This window comes from Hippichthys cyanospilos, chromosome 10, assembly GCF_059441005.1.
Source record: "Hippichthys cyanospilos isolate Australia breed blue-spotted pipefish chromosome 10, RoL_Hcya_1.0, whole genome shotgun sequence".
In the NCBI taxonomy this organism is placed as follows: Eukaryota; Metazoa; Chordata; class Actinopteri; order Syngnathiformes; family Syngnathidae; genus Hippichthys; species Hippichthys cyanospilos.
In genome coordinates, this window is record NC_142378.1 from 21918618 (window position 1) to 21945936 (window position 27319).

The 27319-nt window shown below is 40.3% G+C and overlaps 1 protein-coding gene across 1 annotated transcript in view; it reads left to right on the forward strand.

Moving 5' to 3' along the window:
- Nucleotides 1-4131: 4131 nt before the first annotated feature.
- fgf22 (fibroblast growth factor 22) overlaps nt 4132-27319 on the forward strand; it is a 59069-nt gene continuing 35881 nt past the window's right edge. Inside the window, exons 1-2 of the mRNA XM_088425499.1 lie at nt 4132-4185; nt 4421-5043. Coding sequence (XP_088281625.1) covers nt 4713-5043 — 331 coding nt within the window. The 5' untranslated portion in view covers nt 4132-4185; nt 4421-4712. The remainder of the gene's footprint in view (nt 4186-4420; nt 5044-27319) is intronic.

Sequence of the window (27319 nt, forward strand, 5' to 3'; positions counted from 1 at the left end):
CTTAACGCTTAACACTCAAAGACGAGTTGATGGCAAGGGACAAGACCACCACCATCCGACAGGACATTCCCCTGGACGTTCAGCTGCGGGAGCGGTGGTAAGATTCTGCCTGCGGGCAAGGTCCCGCCGTTCCGTTGTACAGCCGGAGGTCATGCCCAGCTGTGGTGGGTGAACCCTGCTCCAACATGAATCCCACCATCTCGATCTCTCTTGGAGGTGAGCCCAGGCAATTGGGAAGGATCGACTCTCCCAGAGGGCGGGACAAACACACAAAGTCAAAGTGGACTGCACCACAAAGTCAAACTTTGGGGCTTCTCACTAGAGGTTGTCTGCCAGGACATCTGACGAGATGAACAGATTGTGAGTACCTGGCTAGGACAGGATACCTAGGAGGGGCCCAGGGAGATCGCAATTCTAAGAAATTACAACTGGAGGGCGAGGTCTCTTACAGCAGTAAGTTGGTGATGGTGTAAGCACTGGTTGACTCTGGGGCTGATGACAATTTTACTGATTCCACTATGGTTTGTGTCCTAGGGTGTCCACACATACTTTTGGACAGCCACAAGTTCGTTGATGATTTAGATAGCAGCCATCTGGCAGTTATTACCTACCAAACTGAGGTGTTTTCATTGGTAGTTTCAGGAAATCACAGCGGACAGATCAGTTTATTTTGTCATGGCCTCTCAGTGGGCACCTGTCTTCCTGGGTAAGCCCTGGATGACCCTCCACAACCCTGACAACAATTGTACGAAGCCCAATCTTAAGGAATGAAGCCCATTTTGTCATGCTTACAGTCTCCAGAATATGTCAGACTTCTCCCAGTCTGAACAGACGAGAAGGAAATTGATTTAGGCCATATGATTGCTGGAACAATATTGTTCCAGGATCCCCGTACCCGGCGGCTACATTTTACAAAGTATCATACCACGAGCAGGAAGCTTCGAGACAATACATATCTTCATCAATCTCTTCCAGGCTCATTCATCCGTCTACTTCCCGGTTTGGTGGGTGATTCTTTTTCACTGAAACAAAAGACCCTCTGACGGTGTGAGAATTATCATGGTTTAAACAACATAACCTCAAGTAGTATCCGTTATTCCTTTTAGATTACGCTTTTTTAGCACTTTATTCTGCTCATGTGTTCACTAAGTTAGATCTATGTAACACTTACGATTTAGTTTGGGTTCGATCCCCTGACCAGCAAGACCATGTCGAAGTGTCCTTGAGCAAGACACTGAACCCCTAGTTGCTCCTAATACTGCGTCATCAGTAGGTAAATGACTAGTTAGTGTAAAGCGCTTTGAGTACCCAAGGTAGAAAATCACTATATAAGTGAAAGTCCATTTACCATTTAAGAATAGAAATAAGAGTGCCTCACTTGTCATTGTGACTAAGTACATTAGTATAATAAATGTGTGATGGAAGTAAAAGATCTTGAACTTTTTACTGTCTGACTATACCCTGTCCAAGCACCTTTGGAAAGCGAATATTCACTTGAAAAAAAAACGGAGTTTAAATTGGACTTGTCCGTCCTTTTTCCGAAAAGTGTGTCCTGCAAACCACTTCCAGCACTGTTAGAGTTTGTCCTTTAGGGTGCTGCTCCAAAGAGCGCCTTTGAAGAGAGCTAATTACCATCACTAAATGAGAAATGGCATGTGAGCGGTTAATTGTTTTTTTTTCACACTTGAGAAACTCAAGGCCAGTGGCATTGAGTCTATTAAAGCCACATTTTCACTCAGGGACTAGCACATTTGTTGTAGTTGCGTGTTTTGTTTGTAGGAAATACTTGGCAGTTGTTTTTTTTTTTCATCTTTGACCAAATGAAAAATGGAAAAGATCAGAGGAAGCATTGCTGAACTATTACAAAAGGTGACCAAAATGTTTCTTTGGCTTTTATCTGACTAACTCTGCTAACACGCAGTCGACCAACTTGCTCTGCCATAGTGGTCTTTTGATGAGGCCATAAACAAAGGATTTCACATGGAGAAGCAAAAGGCAACAAGTTGTTAAGAGTTGTCTCTAAAACATCTCTTTGGGCAGGAGTTGAGTGGATTCGAAATTACAAAAAGTTTACTCTTCACATTGTCTAATTGTCATTGTCTTCACTCTTCACCTCAATTCATTGTATTAGAATCGAGGGGGCTAACGCTATGTAATAGCAGGTGCTTGCAACCATGGACTGCAAAAAGCCATAAGGAAAGTAAATAATCAGTACAAGTAGAGGAGCATGATGGAACATGGTTAGTGTGTGCCTAACAGTCAACGGTGGACCCAGGGCTACGCAGACACAGATAAGAGTTGTTAATTTGAACACAGAAAAGCAGGAAATGTCTAGCTTGCATTTTGAGGCACAGCTGCAGGAGACAGAGAGACAGACTCAAAGATAGGGCAGTTTGGGATTAGGTGGAAGCCTGATTATGTCATCCTATTAATAATAAACTATAACATACTAATACTAGCCAACCTGCTTTGCCTTCCAGTACACCTGAGATGTGATTTTGTTAATTACAGTGGGCCCCCGAGTTACGAGACTAATCTGTTCTGTGGTTGGGGTCATCAGGCGAAGTTGCCATATGACGGGCAATCCAAACCTATGTTTTATGTACTTGCGCCGATTGATTGGTGTGGGTTTTGGTATGGAACCCACCGCTCAGGGACGTTTGTTGCGATGGACCCACAATATAAGGAGTATCTTACCCAATGACGTCTCCTGGCGTCAAGGCATCTTCACACTGTACACTGACTGAGTAGTATGTCACAATGTGCTATTTTTGGCACTAGGTATCTAGTGCAACCTGTTGAACCTGGAAGGGGGCTTCCCAGCTACTGTTCCTTTGAAGGTTTCTTATTTTACTCAGATGGGAATTAATTTGTTTTTCCTTCTTCTTCTAAGAGCTTTTTTCAGGGGATGCTGTCTTTTATATGTGATGTTCTGTGTGATCTATCTATCTGTGATTTCTTTTCATCTCTAAAGCCTTTTGAGACTGTGGTGATTCAGGGCTATACAAACAAACTTGACATAAGTTCACTAATCAGGCAGGTGGCACAGGTGTCCTTACCGGACCCGTTAGCGTATGGATAAGAACAGTCAGGGTCGACAATGGGCAGACAAGTGAGGATGACAGCCGAGCAAGTAGAAGAGGGCAAGTAGAGCTGGGACACGGACAGGCAAGCAGGACAAGAACCGGGTGTGTGTTTGAGAACAGGCAGGGTCAAGACACGAACAGGCAAAGCCGGATGAGAGGCAGGTGTGTAGTTGATGAGGATTAACCAGGAGTAAACGCTAGAAGGCCTGACATTAAGTATCTGGTAGGGAGAGGCAGGAAAAGGCAGGTTTATATACTCGTTGGATAAGCGCCTGGTGGTACTGGGCTGATTAATTGGAATGCGGTCAGACAGGTTGGTGGGTGAGAGGCTGGCCAGACAGCCAGGTTGTGATAATTTAGAATGTGTCAATTAATGGTTTTATAAATCACTATCAAGGTATGAAAAGGAAAATTGATTATTGATTTTTTTAAACCCAGTCTCAATTCTATATTTTTTACCTTAACATCCTCTCCCGATTAAATACTGATATATGTAGTAAAATATTTTGAATGAGAAAAGCCAAAAAATCAATACTAAAGGGCACAAAACTGCATGTGGAACCAAAAGCCAAATCGTATATTCTCAAATATATCTGTATACTCATGCAATAAAGGAATCTTTATTTTCTCAACAACACTGATTCAAACTTTTCTCATTCATTTGAAATGGTTTTAATGAGTTTGTTGGTCTTGCCTCCCCAGCTCTCCTTCAAACATCTCCCACCACACCCTCTCCTAGCTGGCTGTCCACTCATCCATCCTCGAATGCTGCTTACCCTGCCCAGGATAAAATGCATGGCAAGTCAGCCGGAGCCCCCACTGAGTGGACAAGTCTCGGCCTGGCTGTACTCAAAAGAGTGTCAGGCTGTTGGCTTGCGGCTTCACTGCCCCGTGCTAGTGAGCTGACACTCACTCGCTAGCTGCCGGTTACTCTGACACATGTGACAGGCTCTGTCCCTCCCACTCTTGGTAACACACACACACACACACTCACGCATAGTCAGCCATCAACCCTCATTCAACTCCCTCTCAGCCACAGGTCAGCAGCTCAGACAGGCAGCTTGTTCCTCCTCAGCAGGAAAGGACAGACCATCGCAAGGTGCACACATATATTCAAATACACACACACACACACACACACACATACATACATACATACATACATACATACATACATACATACACATATATATATATATATTTATGATTTATGTATATACATGTATGTTTATATATATATATATATATATATATATATATATATATATATATATATATATATATGAATACAAATACACGAGCATCATCTTTCAGGAATATTGTCCTTCCAGCAGGAAGTCAGCCTTCAATACGGGGAGAGCGGAGAAGCGAGAGGGAGAATGGAACTTTCATCACATGAAGATATGTAAAAGAGAAGGAAGCTAGGCAAGAAAATAATCACATCTGGAGGAACTTTCCCAAGATTGCTGCATTAGGAAGCTCTTTTGTCACCTTAATCAAAGATTCCAGGGGGGCTCCTGTGTGTGACTCCCCTCTCTCTTCAGGACTCTCTCACTGGGACGTTTCCAACCCAGCAGTATGCCTGCAGCTTGCACATTAAGACGCACCCTGGGAGTGTGACCCACCATGTACAGATGGATGCCATCCGTTGCTCACCTCCACTTACCTGAAGCCTCTGCTGCCTCAGCCTTGGCCAAGCAATGGCCCAACGTGGTCTCCTTCTGCCTGGCATGCCTTACCTTGCTGCTGGCCGCCTCGGGGGCCTGCCCTCCTGGGCCCATGCAGGTTCTGGCGGGTGGCACAAATTGCTCGTGGATGTTGGAGAGGCATACAAGAAGTTACAATCACCTGGAGGGCGATGTGCGGCTACGGCGGCTTTACTCGGCCAACAAGTTCTTCTTGTGCATTGACAGAACGGGCAAGGTGGATGGCACGCGGCGGAAAAACCATGCAGACAGTAAGTTGCTAAAAGTGTATCAGAAGGAGTGACGTTCTCATTTCGCGATTAGACTTTTTTTTTGCTGTTCATTGGATTATCCTGCAGTTGTATCATTGCTCGGCTTCCGTGTTGTGTTTAGAGCAGGAGACGCAGGTTGCTAGGTAAGACAAGCACACTGTGTTGTGGATTAAAGCTCCTCATGGGACAGTCGGTGCTGCATTTATTTTCTTCCAGAAAAGACATTGGACATCAGTTGGTATGGAAAAACGATACATCGTGGGGGTAATCCGGGGGATTAATTTGTCGTACTCTGAAATGCAGAAATTGTGAAGCAGTTTTGTATGGGAACATACAAAAAAGACTTATTTACGTGATGTGCTGGTGTCTTTTCTGATTAGGTTGTATGGATGTGGCTTTATGTGAATCCTGCGGCCTCATACGTGCATACCTTCATCATTAGTATATGTCATGCAACTGTATATTTTTGACCATATGTAATTTATTTGAAGTCAGCTAAGGCGAAATAAACAAAAAAAAAAGTTATTAAAGCACATGAGAAATAAGCAGAACACCGTTATAGGTTGTTTATTTTGTTTTGGGACATTTATTCAACCCAAACAATTGGATTCAATAAACCACAAAACAACCTAAATTTTGGATTGCCTTGAAAGTTTACATGCAGAGTGTTTGTTTCAGAGGACACCTGAGAAGTGCAGCAGCCGCACTTCATTGTGCTCATCAATGGATGTCTTTCAGACATTTCACCAGGTCATCTGTCTCAAGGGCTAACCTCACCTCTTTGTCCATCACTGCATGAGTGACAGGCGGGGCTCCCTGCAATGTTTTGGACAACAATATTTATTTGTTAATGGTTCTTTTTAACCTGTCTGGGTGAGTCAGAGATGTTGCATATGACTTCTGAAGTGGTGGGGAAGGAGCAGCTGTTGTGGTAATGTCATTTACAGGCTTGGTGCCACCGTTTCAAGTTGTGAGTGACATTTTTTCATCTGTCCAAATCATGAAAGTCAAGTTAAGGTGACTTAGAAGGACGATATTAAAATGGGAATTTGAACATTGTCTTTTGCATTCACAGTCATGTACACACACTCTTCAATTTATCATGACTAGCTAATTGTGTGAAGGCGAAAGTTATAACTCCTTTTTTATTCCACTCATTTCTGGACACGTTTCATCTCATTCCCAGTTCATCCGATTCACACGTTCCAATTTCATATTATTCCAATTAATCGTTTGACGACTGCTTGCATTTTTTCTCATTTCAAATAGTTACTGATTTCCCACAATTCCCTGTTTTCCACGCCAAAAATCCCATTGACTTAACATTGGGTGATTTTATATTTCATGTTTACATCTTTCACATTTTATATTTTCACTATTTAGCTCATTCTTTTCATCTTAGGGATCATTCCGATCATTCCAGTAATTCATACATTCCAATATTTTCCCATAATTCGATATTTTTCACCCTTCAATATTTTACAGTTCATTTTCAATGGGAGGATTCCCTATTCATTCCAAATGAGAGATTTAACATTTCACATTTTGAGCCTTCCCATTTCACATTCATAATATTTAACTCTTTCATTTTACCGCATTGATCATTCCCATCATTCCAATAATTCATAAATATTAATATTTTCCCATAATTCTATATTTTTTCCTATAATAATTCATAATCCATTCCCAATGGCATATTTAACATTTCACATTTGAAGCTTCCCCATTTCTTATATACATTATTCAATTAATTTCTTTCACATTTTTATCATTACTAATATTCACAGATTCAATGAATTCATAACTATTTTAATATTATCACCCATAATTCCTCATTCATTCCCACTGTTCTCACCAAAACTTTTGTAACCTTACTTCTTCGCCATTACTCATCCGATTTACACTGTGCCAACTTTAATCGATTCCCCCGATTCCTACCATTCCATGGATGTATCCATTTTCCTTTTCCCACAATTCAAAACTTTCCCACAATTCCACTTTTTTCTGTTTTTCCTTGTATCTTCTACATTATTTGACCTCTTCAAAACGTTCCAAACTTGTAATATTCAGAACACTTCACAGATTCAAGCTATTTGAACATTCCACATCATTCCACTAATCAACGTCTCTCCTTTCAGCGTTTTCGCTTTCACATGCAATTTGTTCAGGAATTGCACATTTTCTAGTTCAAAATACATCAGATATGGTTTTTAACATGCATTGTGAAATTGTTTCATTTGAGAAATCATGGCGAAAAACAGCCCAAAACAATGTTTGTATGTCGAGAAGTATATACATAAGATGCACCTTGCACTTCTCAGTTTCTTTAGTTTCAATGGAGAGATTGTAATTAATTAAAAAAAAAAAAACTTGATAACTACGCATATGTATTGAGATAGAAAATACAGAAATATATGATATGCTGTCCATTTGTTTTTTCTTTTATAATAGCATTGCCAAATATTCGTTTGACTGCTTGTTACCAGGCAGAATTCATGGGGTAGAATTCATCTTTCTTCAGACAAATTAAAATAACTGGCAAAAATGTCCATAGATACTTAAATTCTTAAATCATTCCTTTGTTTTAACATAATCATACATACAGAGATTGAGTCAGCAATAATCAATACTCTGTAAGTATAAATCTGTTTCATGTGTAGGGAAAAAATATAATATCTACCGGTATATTTTTATATTACATTTTTACATCGGATTTAAACCCTTCCAATTAACACATATTCCAAATTATAACACACACCCAGGTTATCATTTTCTCTTTCCACATACTTTCAGCTTTACCACAATTTATTACTGATGTAAAAAAAAAACATCCCCATTTGTTTTCTAATATACAGACTGATATATTCGCATTTAGTATTTTTGCATTCACACAGAATTTCTCCAGGGATTGTAAATTAAGTTACTCATCATTTACATAGGTTTTTCTGTCGTCTGTATAGTATATGATGCATGAGTCTTTTATAAGCTCATTTCATTCATTCTTACACAATATTAGAAAAAGATGATTTGCTTGTTAATTTTTGTTCTGTTCCATGAGGATCTCTCAAAGGGAGTCCAGCAGGTTAAGCCTGCCCAAGCACCGGTGCTCTTGTCTATAGCTTAACTCTGAACATTTGGTTTTATCTTGCAATGTCATACAAAGCTGTTTATTTAGCGACGATTGGGCACCAAGGCTTTGAATCAGACTTAAAGCCTCTTGAACCACAGGATTTCTTGATATTGATACTGTGGCATGGCTGTAGATTCTAGTGGAAGTTCATACATTTTTAATGACTGCAGCGGCGAATTAGATACCAAACAAACTCAGATCCTCTGTTTTCACAATAGCTGCTTGACAAGTCAACTCAACCTCCATTCCCTGACGCTGGTATAGGCCTCGTCGCATTTGCCTTTATGGCACTAAGTTTTTCCTGTGCCCCCTCAGGTGGAAGAGCAGCTGGACTTAGTCAACAAGCGATGTGCTAATTGAGGGCTGGAAAATATTGTGCCAAACCCAGTGGAACAGTGGCATGTAACAGCTGAGAGGAGAGGCCACGAGGAGGAAAAGTGGCATTTGATGGGGGAGTGAGATGAGTTGGACAGGAGCGATTGAAAACAAAATCAAAACAGAAAAAAACAGTTGCTATCCTGAGTTACACATTAATAAGAATGAGCGACTTCCACTTTAAATTAATGTGTTTTTTTTGGGTTTTTTTTTTTCAGAAAAACCTGTCAGAATCAGGGTGGTCTGCCAGCATATAACTTACCTATTCAAAATGCTCAAAGAATGATGAGCATGTCTTGCCTGTGCACATGTGCAAACGTACACAAACATACATTGAAATGAACACAAACACCATAGCTTCAAGTTTCTGTGTCCTAATGGTTACTGGTAACGTAGTGTGAGATGTCAACTAATATTCGTCAATAATCGTATCATAAAATAAGTGCGTGAAAAAAATGGATAGCTGATTCTCTTTGTTATTGGTATGATAACCTACTACTGCTATCTTAAAATGACTTGTATCATGGTATATTTTCCCATGTTCCACAGTAAAATATATGCGTATAGATTATATTTGGCATATTGGCAGGTCAATTTCTTATTAAATATGAGTTTTATGGTTCTGATATTTCAAACCAAGAAGTTAAGCGTTTTGTTTACTTAAGCTGTGGCTTAAGTGTGGCTTCCTCATGAGGTTGTCCAATGTTGGCCAGCCAAGAAACATCCATCCATCCATCCATCAGCTTATACTTAGGAAAATTGTGGGATGCCAGAAAAAAAGTGTGTGAAGGAACCAAAACAGGCGTTTTACTGACATTAAAATGCGAAAAAAAATGTCAAGTGATCTGCATCACTATGAGCTGTTCCTCCTATAAAATCTGTCCAGTGGTAAAAACAGCATTCATAAGAACACTTCCGCCTCGTTCGTGAAGGATACATCGGAAGTATCCTTCGAGGCCTTTGCTCTTCTTCTACTTGTTTTATGATCTTCTTTGACGTTTATTAGCCGTCTGCTTCACTTGCATAGACTTGACACTGATGTTGGTTGTCCGGGTGTGTGCTCACAAACACACATTATTGCCACTTAGGCATTTTCTATTGTAAAATTAAATTAAAAAATGTGGGTAAGGCTGGCGTGTATTTACTATATTGCAGGTCGTCTGAGGGCTTACCATTGTCACTTTGGGGGTGTTTAGGGTGAGTAACATGGCTAAAATCTCCAAAATGATTAAATTCCATGATACAGACCCATTAATATTGCTGGACCATCTGGGTCAACTCTTGTTTTGTATTAGCAATAGCCAATTGCAGCCAATGCTGCGTAAATTGGTATAATGTGTTTCTCTGTCTGTCCATTCCTCTGTCTATCGTCCATACAGCCATCCATAAAGCCATTTACTGTACTTAACTGCTTACAATTTAGAAATATTGTGAGAGACTTGTGAATGTCATACATTCGGTATTTTTTTCATTTCAGAGATATTTGGCATAGGGAGGCAGTTGTAATGGGGTCACAGAACACTATTCATTTTGTGTTTTCCATGAAATGGTCTAACTGTGTACATTGTGTCTGCACTCATGCAAATACCAATACCCCTGACGAATTGTAAGTTGTATATTTAGCTATACAACTCATTCGTACTAGGGTCATGAGTGTGCTGGAACCTATTCAGGCTGACTTTGGGCGAGAGATGTAGCACATTATGCAGCTTACACCTAACATGCTTGTTTTTGGAATGTGGGAGAAAACCAAAGTACCAGGAAATAACCCACACAAGCACGGACAGAACATGCAGACTACACACGGGAAGAAGAGAGTCCAGATTTCAAACTTAAAAAACTGCGATAGGGATATCATGTTATGTCCCAGTCTAGGGGCCTAGGACACAACATGGGTAATGGGCCCCGCCTTCCCCAACTCCCAAGCAGCCAGCCGATGAACCAGGTGTTTGAAAACAAAGGATATATTTATTTACATGAGAAAAGGGTTACTGAAATATTAGCAATTAACAAACCAAGCCAAAACAACAAAACAATCTGTCGGTACAATAACCAAACTATCCTAACAAACAAAACCAAAAGACAATAGGCTTAGCTCCCTAGCTCCAAAAACAGGAGGAAAGAAAATGCACAACAAAAACGGCGGTTCACCCCTACTGCTCGGTTTCCACAAATATCAGTACTAATGCATGGCTGGTTGGGAGCGAAGGAGGACGAGAGAGTTGTCTGCCATCTCGGCTCAATATATAGCAGGTGTGCGACCTGCCAATCAGCAGCAGCCAATCATGGGCCTTTCTGGATCCGACCAATCCTTGCATTGCTGGGTCCCACCTAAAAAAAGAAGCCAGGAAACAGGGGAAAAAGAAACAAAGCAGGCCGGTACCGGAGAGAAAGACCCCTGAGTGAACCCACCCGTAACAATGTCAAACACATGTTCATCATGCAGCCCATTTATAGAAGTGCTCTAAAATGCTGCTTTTTGTTTGGCAACATATGGGCATATTGTGTCCATGTCCTGTATAACAAACTTCGTAGAGAAGTTACAGAGGTTCTCAAAAGGGAAGAGGAAGACCTCTACAGTATGTGAAGGCACTGTCAGGAATAACCGCGTGTGGACGAGGACCCCAACCAGACGCACAGGTGAATGCTCAAGTTCTTGTTTTATTTAACAAAAAGCGCACGTCAAGCGTGGAATGAAAAAGAGCATAAAGGCAAAGTACAAATAAAATTGCAAAGTGCAAAACAAGGCGAGACAAACGTGTCTGTAGAAAGGAGCCCAAAAAGGCGGGCGAGAGGCAATCGGGGAAGCGGGGACCACAGGAGAGCAACTGCAAAGTACAACTAAAATACAAGAAAACAATGTAATACAGGAGAACAAAGTACAAACCAAAACTGTTCACAAAGCTGGGGAACGCAAGACGGGAACGCTGGGGCTTCGCTGTGCTATGAAGGAGCTTGACGAAGGAATAACCCAGCAGTGCTCTCCTGTGGTTGCTGGCCTTAAAAAGCCCTTGATGGGGAATGAGCCGCAGGTGCGTGGCCATCAGCCTCGCCCCCTCGTTGCCGCAGGAGAGCTCTGCCTAGGACCAAAAGATGCAACCAGATGAGCTGGAACATGACAGGCACGTCATTATTGTTGCTCTGTTAGACTAGCGGTAGCCCAGAGGGTATGTGAAGGCATTTCAAAGGGCATGTGCAATTTTAACAGGGATAATGCAGGTATCAGCAAATTAAATTTAAAGCGTTTAAATGCTGTGACATGAGCAGTACTTTTTTTTTTTTCAAATGAAGAGCCAATTAAATGGACCATGATACAACGTATTGCAAAAATGCGACTCTTTTGCAAAAAAGTTTTATACAGCAGTGTATTGCCATTATTGAAGCAATTTTGATGCTTGGTACATGAAATATGATCTTACTTGACTCATCTTAGAGATTTCCTGAATGCAATTTGCAAAGTTTAATGTATCTGACATTAATGGTGCAGCAGTCTGTTTTAAGTGTTTTTCTTTTCTTCTTCTAAAAGTCTAAAAATGCTATGCATGATTAGAGGGTACCTGAATGAAAAAAGAAATCACAGGGGGACATCATTGAAAGTGGGTTGAGAACTACTGGCTTATAAAGCCAACTATAACATGAAACATATAAAAACAAACATCAAATTAAACTAACCACACCTGCTAAAGAAACAGTGCCACCTGACCACGAGAGTTGCTAAAAATAACTACCATCTTGATATGCTTTTCTTTTGGAAAGTGTATGATGTAGTACATGACTGAACAACATGTCTGAAAAACAAGTGTTTACATGAGACTTGTACAGATTATATCCTGTCCCAGTTCATAGGCTGTTAATCAGAAAGCTGCAAAGCCCTGCCCACCAACTGGTTTATAATGAGATGCATTAAGAAATTATAAAGCTAAGCCGGAAAAAAAATCAAATATAATGTAAAAGCAGTTCTACGTATTCAATTGTAGGACTATATGCTATTTGTACTATGTGTATGTTACATGGCAAAGCAACAATTTAGAAAATTATTATTACATGAAACTCATCCACCCCGAGTAGTAAGTTGTACTGTAGTTTGCCAGACAAGCTCAGTTCTGATCCGACGTCTAAGTAACTTTTCCAGTCAGAATGTTGTGTTAACAAACTTTTCCTCAGTGTGCAACATCTCTCGGGTTTTCCAAGTTCACATTTGAGTTGAATTGTGCCCAAGGAGGGTGTGCGGGGAAAGAGTGAAGTGTCCGGTAAAACTTTCACTCTGATGAAATATGTTGTGGAAATTCAAACTTGTTTCGGAGGCTAAACACGCACTTTCATTGCGAAAAGTGTAATTGTGAGAGGATTCTTATAGTGTCCATTTACTATAGCATTTATCCTGTATATAGTCAGAGAAAGTGCCTCAAAGAGTCTCTGTACCAATGATCATGCACAAATCGGACAGCAAATGTGAAGAGGACATTCATTGGGAATAAATCCAATTCCAGGTGCATGACGAATGGCATTGGGACCTGTCAGCTTCTAGTTTCAAATTCTCCTCCTCACCTGACAATACATGGTTGTACTACTTTACTTTTTCCAAAGATGATTGATTTTTTACACAAACCTGTTGAGCCACACCAGCAATTCAGCTAGAATTCAGACAGGAACTGGATCAATGAAGGCCACAATAATTTCACTTGTTGAAGGGAGGGCTTTGGTATTTCAGAATACTCATGCTAATGAATACTCATGCTAATGAGTCAAGAGGGATAGAAGGTGTGGTCTGTTTGACAGTGCGGTCGAAATGAAGGACTTGGGGAGTGCTGGAGCATTTTCGGTTGCTCATTGGACATTACAGGTATGTAAGCTTTTCTTCTGGGTGTATCCAATGGGAGTTGGTATTCCAAAATGTGAGTACATGCCATAAATCAATCATGTCACCATCCTGTCGGAATAAAGAGTGACAAGAACAGGATGTCTTGGAATTGTGTCGTATTGCTTAAATTAGCCGGGCATCCCTGTTTCCTGCCACTAGGGTGCCATATCATGAATAGACCCTCAAAATATAGCAATTAGTAGCTAACAATTTATTGGCAGTCTAGATTCAGCTCCTCTCCGGGATTTACTATGTTCATCATTGAGTTTATAATCTGACACACAAAAGTAACACAACTTCACAGGGGCAACAGGAAACTAGGGACTTAGGGTTCTGATCAACTTTTCCGTTGATCAGAACAACATGGCCATTCTCAGTCTTTATACAGCCTTAATATTATTACACCTGCACAAGTATAACGCTACAAAATTTCGACTTAACCCTTAGATGCATGAGTGAGTGGACCCTACACTCTTCCATAAGTGGGTAAAAAAATGACCCATATTAGAATCACCACATTTTTATGCCATTTTTGTCATTTTGATTAAGAATATTCACCTCTATAATATTTAGTATTATATTTAGGACCACACAAGAATTATTTCATGTTTGAAATATCTTTATTTGTAACTTTTTAACAATTTTGAAAAAGAAAATTACCCAGAACAGCAATAGAAAAATGTGAATGTCCAATGTTTGTGTGTGTGTATGTATGTGTGTAACTGTCCAGTCATTGACAGTTCCTCTCTCTTTTCTCTTTTTTTCCATCTTGTCTCATCACTGTTTGCAGTTCAGACAAATTACCTTTATCTGGCTGTCATCATTGCACACAGGTACATTGCATTTCCCATTATTTCCTACCTATTGTTGATTTTCCAATCATTGTTACTTGGGCAGATCTGACACCTCTTTCTGATGATGTGGGCCCAATAGTCTGGGTCCACATCAACAGAAATTTCAGTCTCGTAGTCCAACCCTATTACTGCCTCTTCATCATCCAGCACTGTAGGACCTTTGCAACTGTGTATCTAACAGCCATGACACCTAGGATGTTTTCAATACATCAATATGTAGCTATACAAGTAATAACTCTTTCTCTCTCTCTCTTTCTCTCTCTCTCTCTCTCTCTCTCTCTCTCTCTCACACACACACACACACACACACACACACACACACGCACACACACACACACACACACAATACATATAGTAATGTTAGCTTTCTTAGTTAGAGTTAGGTGTAAGGGCTAGGATTCCCTAACCCTAACCCTACATCAGGTAGCACACAATGTACCTGTGTGCAATGATCACAGACAGAAAAAGGTCATTTGACTGAACTGCATACAGTGATGAGACAAGAAGGCAAATGAGGTTGTGGGCATGCTCAGGAAATCAAAAATGTTGGCCCACACATTTGTTATCATCCTAAAGTTGTTGGTCGAAATTCCCTGCTGTACTGTGCAGCAAGTTATGCACAATGAGATGGCCTACCTGGTCCATTTATTCTGCTAGCGCTGAGCATCTGTAGCAGAGTGAAGACATCATAGTCCGGTCATACTCATTACCTGGATACGTTTCATTCAGCATTGATGGTGGCTCGAGTGGCTACTTATAACCATATAAAACCACAGTGAAATACTTAGGGCATGCTAGGCAGATAGCTCTACTGGGGCATCGGCCCCCTACTACAATGTTCCCTAATCAGTGGCACGCTATCGATTTTTGGGCCAGTCAGTATCAGGCCCCACACATTAACCCCTGTGGCGTTTTGTATCCATTTTTTGGCAAGTTTCAAGCAGAAAATAAATTGGGGGGAAAGCATTTGGGTGATTCAAGGTCCCCCAAATTTGCAATAGATAAAAAACTAAAAAAATGGAGCATGCTGACGTTTATAAAGTCTTGCAGATCTGAGCGATCAAACAAAACACAGCATCCCGATTAAAATTAAAAAGTTAAAGTTTACACTCCCATTATAACTTATATGTTTTGATGCACTGTGAACCTCATGTGTTATCATGCATTTCCCATGATTTCCACTTCAATCCATTGAGTGGTGAGTCGATAAACAGGAGAAAGTGGGCGGCAACTGGGTGGTGACACAGACTAACGAATGCGTTATGAATTATAATTTTGAGTGGTCGAAATTAAAAAAGTACCCATGAATGACTTAGTTATCACACTTCCAAGGGTCTGCCAATATTTGGACAAAAAATTGCGATGCTGGGGTAATTATTTTTTTTACTGAAAGCATATTATTGCTTTTTTACGGGTATCAACAATAAATAAAATAAATAAATAAATAAATAAATAAATGAAAACTATATATGTATGGAAAGGTCTGATGCCACTGATCATTTTGAGTGGTCGAAATTAAAAAAGTATTCATAAATGACGTAGTTATTACAATTCCAAGGGTCTGCCAATATTTGGGCAAAAACATTGCATTTGCTTTTGCCCAAAAAATATGCATGCCACAAAAAAATGTGTTGTGATTTTTTTTAACATATTCAAAGCCCTAATTATTCATATTAAACATTCCAATTTGAATTCATTTTTTATATAGATATAGACATAAATGTTTTTTTTTTTAACTGAAAGCATATTATTGCTTTTATTGTACATAGAGGGTATCAAAAATAAATAAATAAATGAAAACTAAATATGTATGGATAGGTCTGATACCACTGAACATTTTGAATGGTCGAAATTAAAAAAAAGTATTCATAAATTACTCAGTTATCACACTTCCAAGGGTCTGCCAATATTTGGCCAAAAAAATAGCATTGCTGGGGTAATAACAAAAAATTGCTTTTGGCAAAAAAAAATATGCATGCAATGAAAAATCTGTTGTTGTGATTTTTTTTAACATATTCAAGGCCCTAATTATTCATATTAAACATTCAAATTTGAATTCCTTTTTTATATACATTATATTTTATTATATATCACTGAACATTTTGAGTGGTTGAAATAAAAAAAGTATTCATAAATGACTTAGTTATCACCCTTCCAAAGGTCTGCCAATATATAATATATCGTGTTGCTGTATAAATTTTAAAAAAGGGCATGGATATACTGTATTAGATTTTGTCACTCCAGAATATGTCGATTGAATATTTAACGGGTCTGTGGAAGAAAAAAAGTAAACGGCAGCATTTCACACACACATCAACACAAATTGTTTTAACCTCACCGCTGCCCTATTACTAAAACAATTACCATATTTACCGGACTATAAACCGCACCCATATATAAGCCGCAGCAGCAAAATATGAGCAAAAAATAAAAATAAAATTTGTCACAGATAAGCTGCACTGGACTATAAGCAGAAGGCAATAACTTGGGATATTTACGAAAAAAGAAGTTTATAAATTTATATTATTTTGTAATTTAATATTTATGTAATTGTTGGAAAAACAACAGCTAAGCTACACTAGACTATAAGCCACAGGGCTCAAATCTTGAGGAAAAAGTTGTGGCTTATAGTCCGAAAAATACGGTACATGTGATGTTATATATAAGTAACAATCTATATTTTTAATTTCAAATGACCCTTTTTTTCTGCTTGGCTCTTGGCGGTGGCGGATGCATTTTGCTCATCTCCTGCCAACCGCTTATCTCCACTGTTTACTGCACTTTTGTTGTGTGCTGTCTCTGTTTTTATCTATCATTGTGGCCTCTTGCAATACTTCTTGTCTTTTAAATCCAGCCATGGAATTGGTCAGTTAGGCTCTTGATTCAATCAACAAAATGTTTTCGACTAAAAGGGCAATCAAAGGGGAGCCTTCTGCCCATGTGGAATATTCAACGCTGGAATACGGCAATGATCCATGGAACAAGTGGAGTGTAATGTGTTTGTCGATCTTGTTCATAGAGGATGTGGATGACATCTCTCGTCTTTGAATTTTGATTGCACAGTGAGGGCGGTGTGTCTATCAATCTTGTCTGAAGAGGACGTGAGGAACACCGACTGTACATTATTGCAATTTTGATGATAGATATCCACCTTATTGGAGCGGGTAGGCATCTGGTTCATCGCAAAGTTTCCTAGACAGATGCAGGTGGATTAACAAGCTGTTGGTCTTCTTTGGTGGTGTTTAGGTAAGCGTACAATGCTCAAACAAAAAGGGGGGGCATGGCTCTGTGGTAGAGTGGTCTGCCGAGAGACTGTGGGTTCGATCCCCAGACCATCATGACCATGTCGAAGTGTCCTTGAGCAAGACACTGAACCCCTAATTGCTCCTGATGCTTCTACATCAGTAGGTAAATGACTAGTTAGTGTAAAGAGTGCCCAAGGTAGAAAAGCGCTATATACGTAAGTGAAAGTCCATTGACCATTTACCAAACCGGCATGAGAGAGGATCCAACTGCAACTTGGAGGCGGTTGTAGGATCTTCGTATGGAATTGCTATCATAGTGGAGAAGTAGCTGTTTTTCCTCAAAGTAACTGATTAGCCAATTGAAACCCCATTCAGAGTCTCGCGCTATGGACTTGACCACATACAGTAGTTTGCCAACCTGCTCTCAAAACAAACTGTTGTCTGGACTTTCTCTCCTCGATAGAATTTTCCAGACACTACAAGTCTACCTGGCCCCTCTCCTACCAAGTGCCCCCAGACTGAGCAACAGACTGCACCTTTTTGCAACTGGGACAGTATGCTAGGTATATCAGCTGAAGGACACTCTCACACAAGATGCTATTTATGGATGTTTGTGTTGACACATTGTGATGGAAACCACATTTCCCTGGGAGTGTGGATATGAAAACACCTCAATGGCTTCTGACACACCCATGCACATTTTTTTAAAAACTGTTTTTCTCTTGTGTTTTTCTGCTTATGCTGTATTTGACCTCTTTGTGTGTTTGGCTGTATATGTAATGAACTGTATGTTTTTTGTGTATACAAAACTAATCCATAGAATTCTTATCATGAATGAAGTTTTCAAAAGATGGGTCTGTGCAAGCCCTTCCACCCCCATTCAAAAAAAACCCAAAAACCTGGCTGCAGACATCCTCTGTCAAGTCGATTCCGGCGGAGCCTGCAGTCTCAGGACACGTCCGCTGTAAGAACAGGAAGAGGGGGGGAATTTCAAAATAAAACCACACATTCAACTTAAAATATTAATCCTTGTGTATAATACACATTTTTATTTATATAATGAACCTTTCAACTTTAATTGTATTTTTCCTTAGTTGTTCTTTATAAGATCCAGTGGCGTGTTTATGCCTGTGAAGCATATAATGCCATTCTGAATATTGCACGTGATATTGTTTAATTCTGTCAAAGTAGGACAAAAAGTCATCCATATTACCTGTATGTCATATACAAACAAAGCTTTTGATGTGGACAACTGAAGGATTAGTCTTGTCTTTTTCAAAACACTTAAATATTGCCACATTGTAGACTAATACACTGTGGTGGTAATTATACAACCCAAGTCATAAAGAAAAACCAACGACCGGTGATTAGCGCTCAAGCGTCAATAGCTGTAAACTCAGGGACCTTTAAGACATGTAGTATTATTATTTAAAATACAGTATTTCTCACTACATGCAAAGTGAGATATTCTAAGCCATTTTGATGATTATAGTTTACACCTTATGAAAACCCCAAATGAAATATTTTATGAAGTCAATAAAAAATTCAATCATCAAAACATAACACAGCAAAGGTGTACTGAGACTGCAGGCTCCGCCGGAATCGACTTGACAGAGGATGTCTGCAGTCAGGTGAGTTTAAAAAAAAACACATCTCAGAAACCCCACACACTTTCTCCAAATAATGACTACATTAGCGTGTGTGATGCTCACCCAGCAACATAAAGTTGGTGTGTAACTTCTCTTCTGTTCAATTTAAGTAACAATGTTAGCCATTCACGGGTGATTTAGGATGTGAGCTGTAAATCTTGGTGCCGGTCGGCACCAGGGTACTGGGACAGGGTAACCAGACTTTCTTGAACCTGATTATTCGAACTAGCATCAAAAATCACAGCCGAGGGGGTAAGTGGCGCTGCCTTTTTTATTTCGTCCCTTGTTAGCTGAATCCGCTGAGTAAAGAATTGCATGAAATCGTGTGCTGAATGGAGGGAACTATGATTAACCTGCTGCAGTTGTGTTAGCTGTGCTACCGTCTCAAATAAATATTTTGGGTTGTTTTTATTAAGATTAATCATTTTGGAAAAGTAATTTGTTTTTGCTAACCTAAGAGCCTCTTTATATTTCAGCAAGCTATCGCACCAGGCCTGACGGAAAACCTCGAGTTTAGTTGTTCGCCATTTACGCTCAAGTTGTCTGCTTAACAATTTAAACATGCGCGTTTCATCCGTAAACCACGGAGTGTGCCGTTTCGGACGAGTTTTAAGTTTCAGCGGCGCAATAGAGTTTAGGGAATTCAAAAGAACCGTATTAAAATCATTCGCGAGCTTATCGACTGAACCAGTGAAAGAGGGAAAGGCAGCTGTTGTGGAAGGCAGTAATTCAGAAAGTGCAGCAGTGGTTGAAGAGTTAATATCACCGCTCTTAAAGCCTTGGTTGTGGACAATAAGACCACACTGAGCTAAGACTTCAAATGTTATAAGATAATGATCAGACATAATGTTAGTATGCAGCAGAATTGTGACATTTGAGGCAGTTAGGCCGTGGGTTAACACCAAGTCTAAAATATTATCATTCCGGTGTGTTGCTGCTCTTATTATTTGTGTAAAACCAAATGCGTCAATTATTGCTTGAAAAGCTACAGTAAGTGGCTCCAATGGAGAGTTCATATGGATATTGAAGTCACCCATAATTAATATATTATCTGTGTGAGTTATTAAGTCAGCCATCAGTTCAGGGAATTCATCTAAGAATCCAGAGTATGGACCAGGAGGACGGTAAATAACTACCACATAGAATGGTGGTGAGGAGCTCGATCGCATAACGAGAGCCTCAAATGTCTTGAAAGTGTGACTAGTGCTCGTGCTAAGCCTAAAATCAAATTCTGAAATTAGGGCGACACCCCCCCTTTTTTTACAAGGACGGGAAACATATGAGCCCACAAAGTTTGCGAGTGAGGCCTCATTTAATGATAAGAATTCATTTGGTTTTAGCCAGGTTTCGCAGAGACCAAGCACGTTAAGATTTTGATCTGTAATGAGATCATTTACAAGAACGGCTTTTGAGGGGAGTGACCTAATATTTATGAAGTCAAATTTTAACTGGGAATTTTTTTCTGGACTACTCTGAGTCCTCATGTTGGTAGTACTAATACCAACAAGATTTTTATGGCTGGGGCTTGCTCTGTATTTTGAGTAACTAAAACCTCATCGCAATGTTAGTAAAGTAGGAATTCGATTGTTGACGGCTACAACGCGCATATTAGTATTAATATTCCGCCTAGGTACTTTGTCACTAGTCTTACTGATTAAAGAGGCAGGGCTATTTTCCTTAATCAACACCACCTCAGCAGAAATCTTATCATTAGGGCATTCAGCATTAGGTATTGAAACAGTGTGTGGATTGCAGTGACCTAGACTAAATATGCTATGTGTGTTGTAGCAGTCCAGCCTAGTGCCGGTTAACTCTAGCCTTAACGACTCCACACCCGTTCTAGCAGGCTTGCTACTCGCCTGCAACCCGACATGCTCTAATGTGAGAAGTCATGGAAGGCTCAAACAGTAATCTATGTTTCTAGAAAGAGTGATGGCGCCTTCCCAGTTAGGGTGAAGGCCATCCATCCTCAGCAGGTAGGGCCGGCCCCAGAAAGAGGGCCAATTATCTACAAACTGGAAACCCTGCTCTCTACAGAAACTAGCCATCCACCGGTTAAGCAAGAATAATCTGCTAAACCTCTCGTCATTGCCTCTCGCAGGCAGAGGGCCAGAGACAATAACTCGATGCCGACTCATCTTTCTAGCGAGATGACAAGTCCTAGCTATGTTCTTCTTTGTAATCTCAGACTGCCTCATTCTAGTATCGTTGGAGCCGACATGTATCACTATGTTCGAGTAACTAGTGTTGTTTGCACTAAACTGGTGTCTAGGCCTCTTGCGTGTCAGCTCGCTAAGGTTAGCTTCAATGTCGGGTGCTCTGGCCCCAGGGATACACATTACGGTGGCTGGCGTTTTAAGCTTGATGTTACGGGTGATGGAGTCCCCTATAACTAATATGCGGGAGCCAGTAGACTGAGATGGAGTTTGCCTAGCGAGGGGGGTAAAACAATTATGCGTCCGAACAGGCTCACCGCGGCTAGCAGGCTTCTTAGGGCTAATGCTAGCCGGACTAGCGGGTAGGCTACGACCCGCACTAGCCGACGCTAGCGGCATTGCGGGAGGGCTACGGCCCGCATTGTCACTATGAGATGTGTCCGTCTGATCTACAATTATCAGACTACTCTGCTCTAGCTGACGGACACGGCCCTCTAGGAGAGAAAGCCTCTCCATGAGAATAACGAAGGTGTCGCAAGTGACAGATGAGGTGGAGGTGCACGGAGCCATGCTTACCTTAGTACAGCCGAGCGAAATACTTACGCTAGCAGAGCTGCGCGAGAACGAGGACGAACGGAGCTAGGAGCTGTTCAGAGAAACGGCAGATCACTATCTATCGAAGAATGGAAGCAGTCCTCAAAAATGAAGGAAAAAAGAAAAAATTAAACACCGAACACAGGTCCGACGGGTGGTGGAAAAAATAGAAAAAGGAAAAAAAAAGAAAATCGTTCGTCTCTCCAGCTAAGGCTAAAACAGCAACAGCAGCAAAACACTCCCCGGAACCGGAAGTATGCACTTTCCCCTATTTTTCCCATGCAACATTCTTTCCAGTATTTAGAGGAGCGCCCCCTCATGCAAGTACGGTCAGGCCTTGCCGTCTTGTCTTCCCCTGTCAGTCAATTGTGTTGAATGTTTCTTGGATGGATCAAGCTCCTTAAGTCAGAATTTCATTGTTTTGTACACTGCAAAGACTTTAGCAAAGCTGTTTATTCTTTGTTTTTTGTCACCTTATCTCAAATTGTATTGTGCACTCAGTGTTTTGCAGCACAGGGAAAGCTGTGTCCATAATGATAATGCAGTGACAGCAATAGCTTGGATTTGCCACATACAAGTATATACAATTGTTTGTGTACAAAACTTTAAAAAGTCCTACTTTGATTTGAGGGGGGGTTGTTGTTGACAAAAAACCTTTATAGCACTTTGAGGAAAAGAGCATGCTTTTTTTGAACAGTTTGGTTTATAATGTTCATTAGAGTGAACATTTGCAAGTTAAAACAGTGAGCCCTGATAATGAATGAATGAGCAAACTATTTGCAGGAACAACTCTCAACATTTTATGCATTTGACAGCAAATGCCTATCCTTGTCACAAAGTGTGCATGTTATCCATTCATCCATCTAGCTATCACTTTTCTGTAGCCGCTTATCCTTCTCACTAGAGTCGCTGGCTTGCTGGTGCCTACCCCGGCCATGTTCAGGCTGTAGACAGGGGACACCCTGAACTCATTTCCAGACAATTGCAAAGTGTGCATGCCATAGGATCTGTATGTCACAACTTGCCTGTCACAAGGCCTGCATGTCTTCAAGCCTTTTATATTTCTTCTGTGAAATCTTAGTCAGATCATTGCATACTCTCTTGGGAAACCATCTTGTGTTACACCTGCTGTACGTGTCTTCTGCTTCTTGTGTACTGTTGCTCAACAAACCTGCCTAAATAACTGGTCTGAACACCTACCTGCCTGAAGTATGCTCTGTATCCTGCTACTAAGAGAAATTATCATAAAAAGGGACTAACTTTTTACAGCGTGGATAGTAATGATACAGTCCTGTGTTAACGATTTAAAAAAAATAGTGTATCTGTTGTTTTGTAACGGTCAGATATAACGGAGGGTGCACATGATTTTTTTCATGCAGCACTCAGATGAGTACCAGGACATGGTATTTGTTACTATGCACCCTTTCTTTCATTACAAACAGTCTTTCTATGTGTGGCATACCTTGCAATCTGTTCCGCCAGCGAGCGTGCCGTAAAGCGAGCGTGCACTTTCCTCTGAAGATACCCCTCACAAAATAAAAGCTTATAGATAAAATAGTTATTAAGAAAATGCATTACTTGTAAATACTGAACCAGTCAGCATAACTAAAACACGTCTTAAAAGATTAAAAGTTTGCAAATTAATTTGGTATTAGTTATTTATCAATTCAAAAATGATTAAAAGTATGTATATCTGAACTCTAGTTTGAAAGGCTTGTAGCGAGGTACTCCGAGTGACTCATGGCCACAAATGCACACCTGACTCACTATAGCTGAAGTTGCGCAGTAAGTCTCTCGACAAGCATATGTTAGACTATGGAGAAAAATGGCTAGAAACTATTCATTACTATAAAACTTTTCAGGCTTTTTTTTGTTCAATGAAAATTATTTATGTGCACTATTGCAACCTGTTCTTGCTGTGCTATTAAGTTTGGTCAGAGGTGGGCAACTTCCATTATTTTGCTGATCCAAAATTTGTCATGTTTTTTTGTGGCATGCTTGCGGCAAAAGAAGTACAAGTGCTGTGTTTCCTTCCCATCTAATGAAGTTTTGGAACAGCTCACACACAGCACGCAAACAAGGTGCTCCTCCCTGGTATCCACGGGGTGTACTGAATCTTACCAAATGCTTGAACTGATCCAGATGTGTCAGAACTGATTTAACCTAGGGCACAGGACTAAATCAGTCCTGCTAGATAGTATTTACTTGCCATCCTTTGGATTTTTAGCCATGACTAACTACTTTACTTAATAGCTTTAAGTATGTGAGCCTGGAACTGGAGAGGAATGTCATGCACCTGTTGCCCTCAAGTCAGACATACCCACCCCTTCAATGTCTTGTTTGATAAGGTCCATCCAGGAAGTAATAACACTCAGTAAAACATTCTTACATGTGAAATACTGGTTGATCTTTAGTCGTTTTTTTTTTCTCTCTTATTATTATCACAGGTGCACAAGGGAGTTCCATAAAGTCCCAATAGACTTTTAACACTACCACTTCAATAGCACTTATAAACATGAAAAAAGCTTGGACAACATGCCGGACAAATATTGACTTGCTGTCAGGCAATCAGGTCATGGAGCGACATTGAGACACTGCGCGACGCCATGCAAGGCCACATGGCACATAATTTCGCCTGTCATGTGAAGTAAAAAAAAATTAACTTCTGTCGCGTGTCGCATCGTGACAGCCATTCAACTTCGGGAAGTTGAATATTTTACAGAGCATAAAGTGCAATTGATATGAAATCTGTGAAATTATGCACACATGAATAAATGCAATGTCAGTTTCGCAAGTTTGGTCTACTTTAAACTAATTACACTTTATTCATATAATTGCAAAACATACTGTAGTTCCATGTTTTATTGATCAATATTTTTGTTTTATACATGAGCATGCAGACTGCTGTGTGTGTGTGTGTGTGAGCGTGCGTGTGGGGTTGATAATTGGTAAACAGCCAAACCTTTAAGAAAAATTATGCAGATAAAAGTCTAATGCTGCATTCACACCAAACGCGATTGAGGCATAAAAGTGGATGGTTTTGCGGGTGACGCAATGGACGCTTATGGAGCGACATGAGACACTGCGCGACACCACGTGAAGCCACATGGCGCGTAATTTCGCCTGTCGTGTTAAAATTTTTTGACTTCTGTCACGTGTCGCGTCATGACAGCCATTCAACTTTGGGAAGGTTCAACGTCTCACACAGGGCAGGAATGAATCATGGAGGCCGGTTTGCGGTCACCGAGTGCTATCCAACATGGCCAGCTGAGCTTTCAATACAAAAATGGAGTCAAGCAAGAGCGCTTGTAGAATGGCGGAAGGGAGAACTTGGGACAACTGGTATGTGCAGTGTTTGCTTGCTTTTTTAACAGGTGTTGAACTGTAGTTACTGTGCCAAGATAACAATAGTGCAGCATTGACAGCTGAGTATTCAGCATGGTATCGGCCATTTGATTGTGACGTTGAAACTTTTTTTTTTTTTTGCAGAAAAGTGTTGCCGCAAAGCTGAGGACAAGCAGTGTGAAAAAGAATAAAGGTGTTCTAGGAGAAAATATTGGCTCTGCTACATCCCAGAAAAGTAAAAGTTCTCAGAATGCTCTTCTTTCTGGATCTACTGTAAAGTGCGCAGCAAGCTCATTCACCTCCCCTCGCACAGCTTATTGTGACTTTCCAAAAGTGATCATCTTGAGCCCGTGACAAAATTACACACTTTGTCACATTCAGTGTGCACGTAGCACAAGTGCTCAGCAAGCTCACTCCACTCCCCTCGCATGACAAAAAGTTACTTCACAAAAATGATAATCTTGACTGCAACAAAACGCCTCACATAGAGCATAAACAACGTGCGTTGTCGTGTTCAGTGTGCTTGTAGCATAAAGGTTTAGCATATTGCTCGACTAAAGTTAAACTTTTAAATTGGTCAGATGTTAATGGCGTAGGTCACAAGCAATTGAAGTTTATAACATTGTTGATTGTGGGGCAGCAAGGACAGTTCATTCCACCAACAAAAAGAGAAATACATGTACAAGGTAGAGGATGTCATCTTTTTCAGGAATCTCGTGGAATTTTCAAATGATGGAAGTCAGACCTACCTTTAATTATGGGATTGCAACAAAAGGTAATGGACGGAGATGGGAGCAGGAATATTAAGTATTATTATATTTCTTTATAAATATCCCTTTTAATCAAGTGGAAAAGTGGAGGCTATTAATCCGAAACAGCCATTGTACAAATTTGTTTTTATGTGTCATGTTCTGTTGGTTTTTGGTTGTGGGTTTTGTTTTGGGAGGGTTCTGCTCTTTTCTGTTCACGTTCCTCTCGTGTCATCCCATGTTAGTTTGATTTGGTCCACCTGTCCGCGATTGTCTGCCCCTCGTGTGTCCACCAATCAGCTTCCCCTGCCTACTGTCTCTCTCCTAGCTGTTGCACATTTGTATAATTATGTGTATGTATTGAAGCCTCGGTTTTGTTCCCGCTTGTTGTCGGATAATAGTCGCATGTCATTATTCTTATGTCAATAGTCTCACTTCTCGTCGCAAGCCTTTTGGTCTGTATCTCCCCATGCCAACCTGCCGGTTAGTGTTTCCCGTCTCTTTTTCTGGAGTTTTTTGCTGTCCTGTTTTATCCCGCTTTGGAGTACTCAACACACACCATGTCTCAGAGCCTCTCGGTACCTGGGTCTACAATCCCTGCAACCATGCCAGCGTTTCTCCCAACCATGCCAGACCGTGACAATATGGTTATATTTAATAATGATAATCACTGAGCAGGATATTAACCAAGGAGTTAAGAACTTTTGATGAACCTTCATCAAGGACTGAATGAGGCTGTGGAAAAAAAACTCAGGAAAACTTGGAGCCAGTTGCACAGGTGAATATCAAATGTGGCATATTCCAGTCATGAAAGGATTGAACTACCTGAAGGCAGCATAACAGATGTGAAGGACAGCTACGAGAAACTTGGAATTCCAACTAGCAATAATCAAATAACCATGTAGAAGGAGTAGCGCACCTTAAGTTCTGTACCAAATGTTCAATAAGAATAGCTACGAACATGCCAGAGTTGTACGTTTCCCTGTACTGACTGCATTATGCTGCTATCCTGATGTGTTTTTTTTTTTTTTAATATAGTGCCCTCATTTTCTGATTCCCGATGTCCTTGATGCTAAATTTTTGCCATGGGCGGAAACTTTCATATCAATGTGCATCCACGGGACGCAACGTTTCTTGTAGGGGTGCACAGAGAGAATTGTTTCACACCTCCTGTCTCTTTCTGCGCTTTTTTTTTTTAAGTTTGCTGTCCGCTTATATAAGCAAATATATATCTATATACTACCTATACATCTATATATCTACTGTGTATATATATATATATATATATATATATATATATATATATATATATATATAT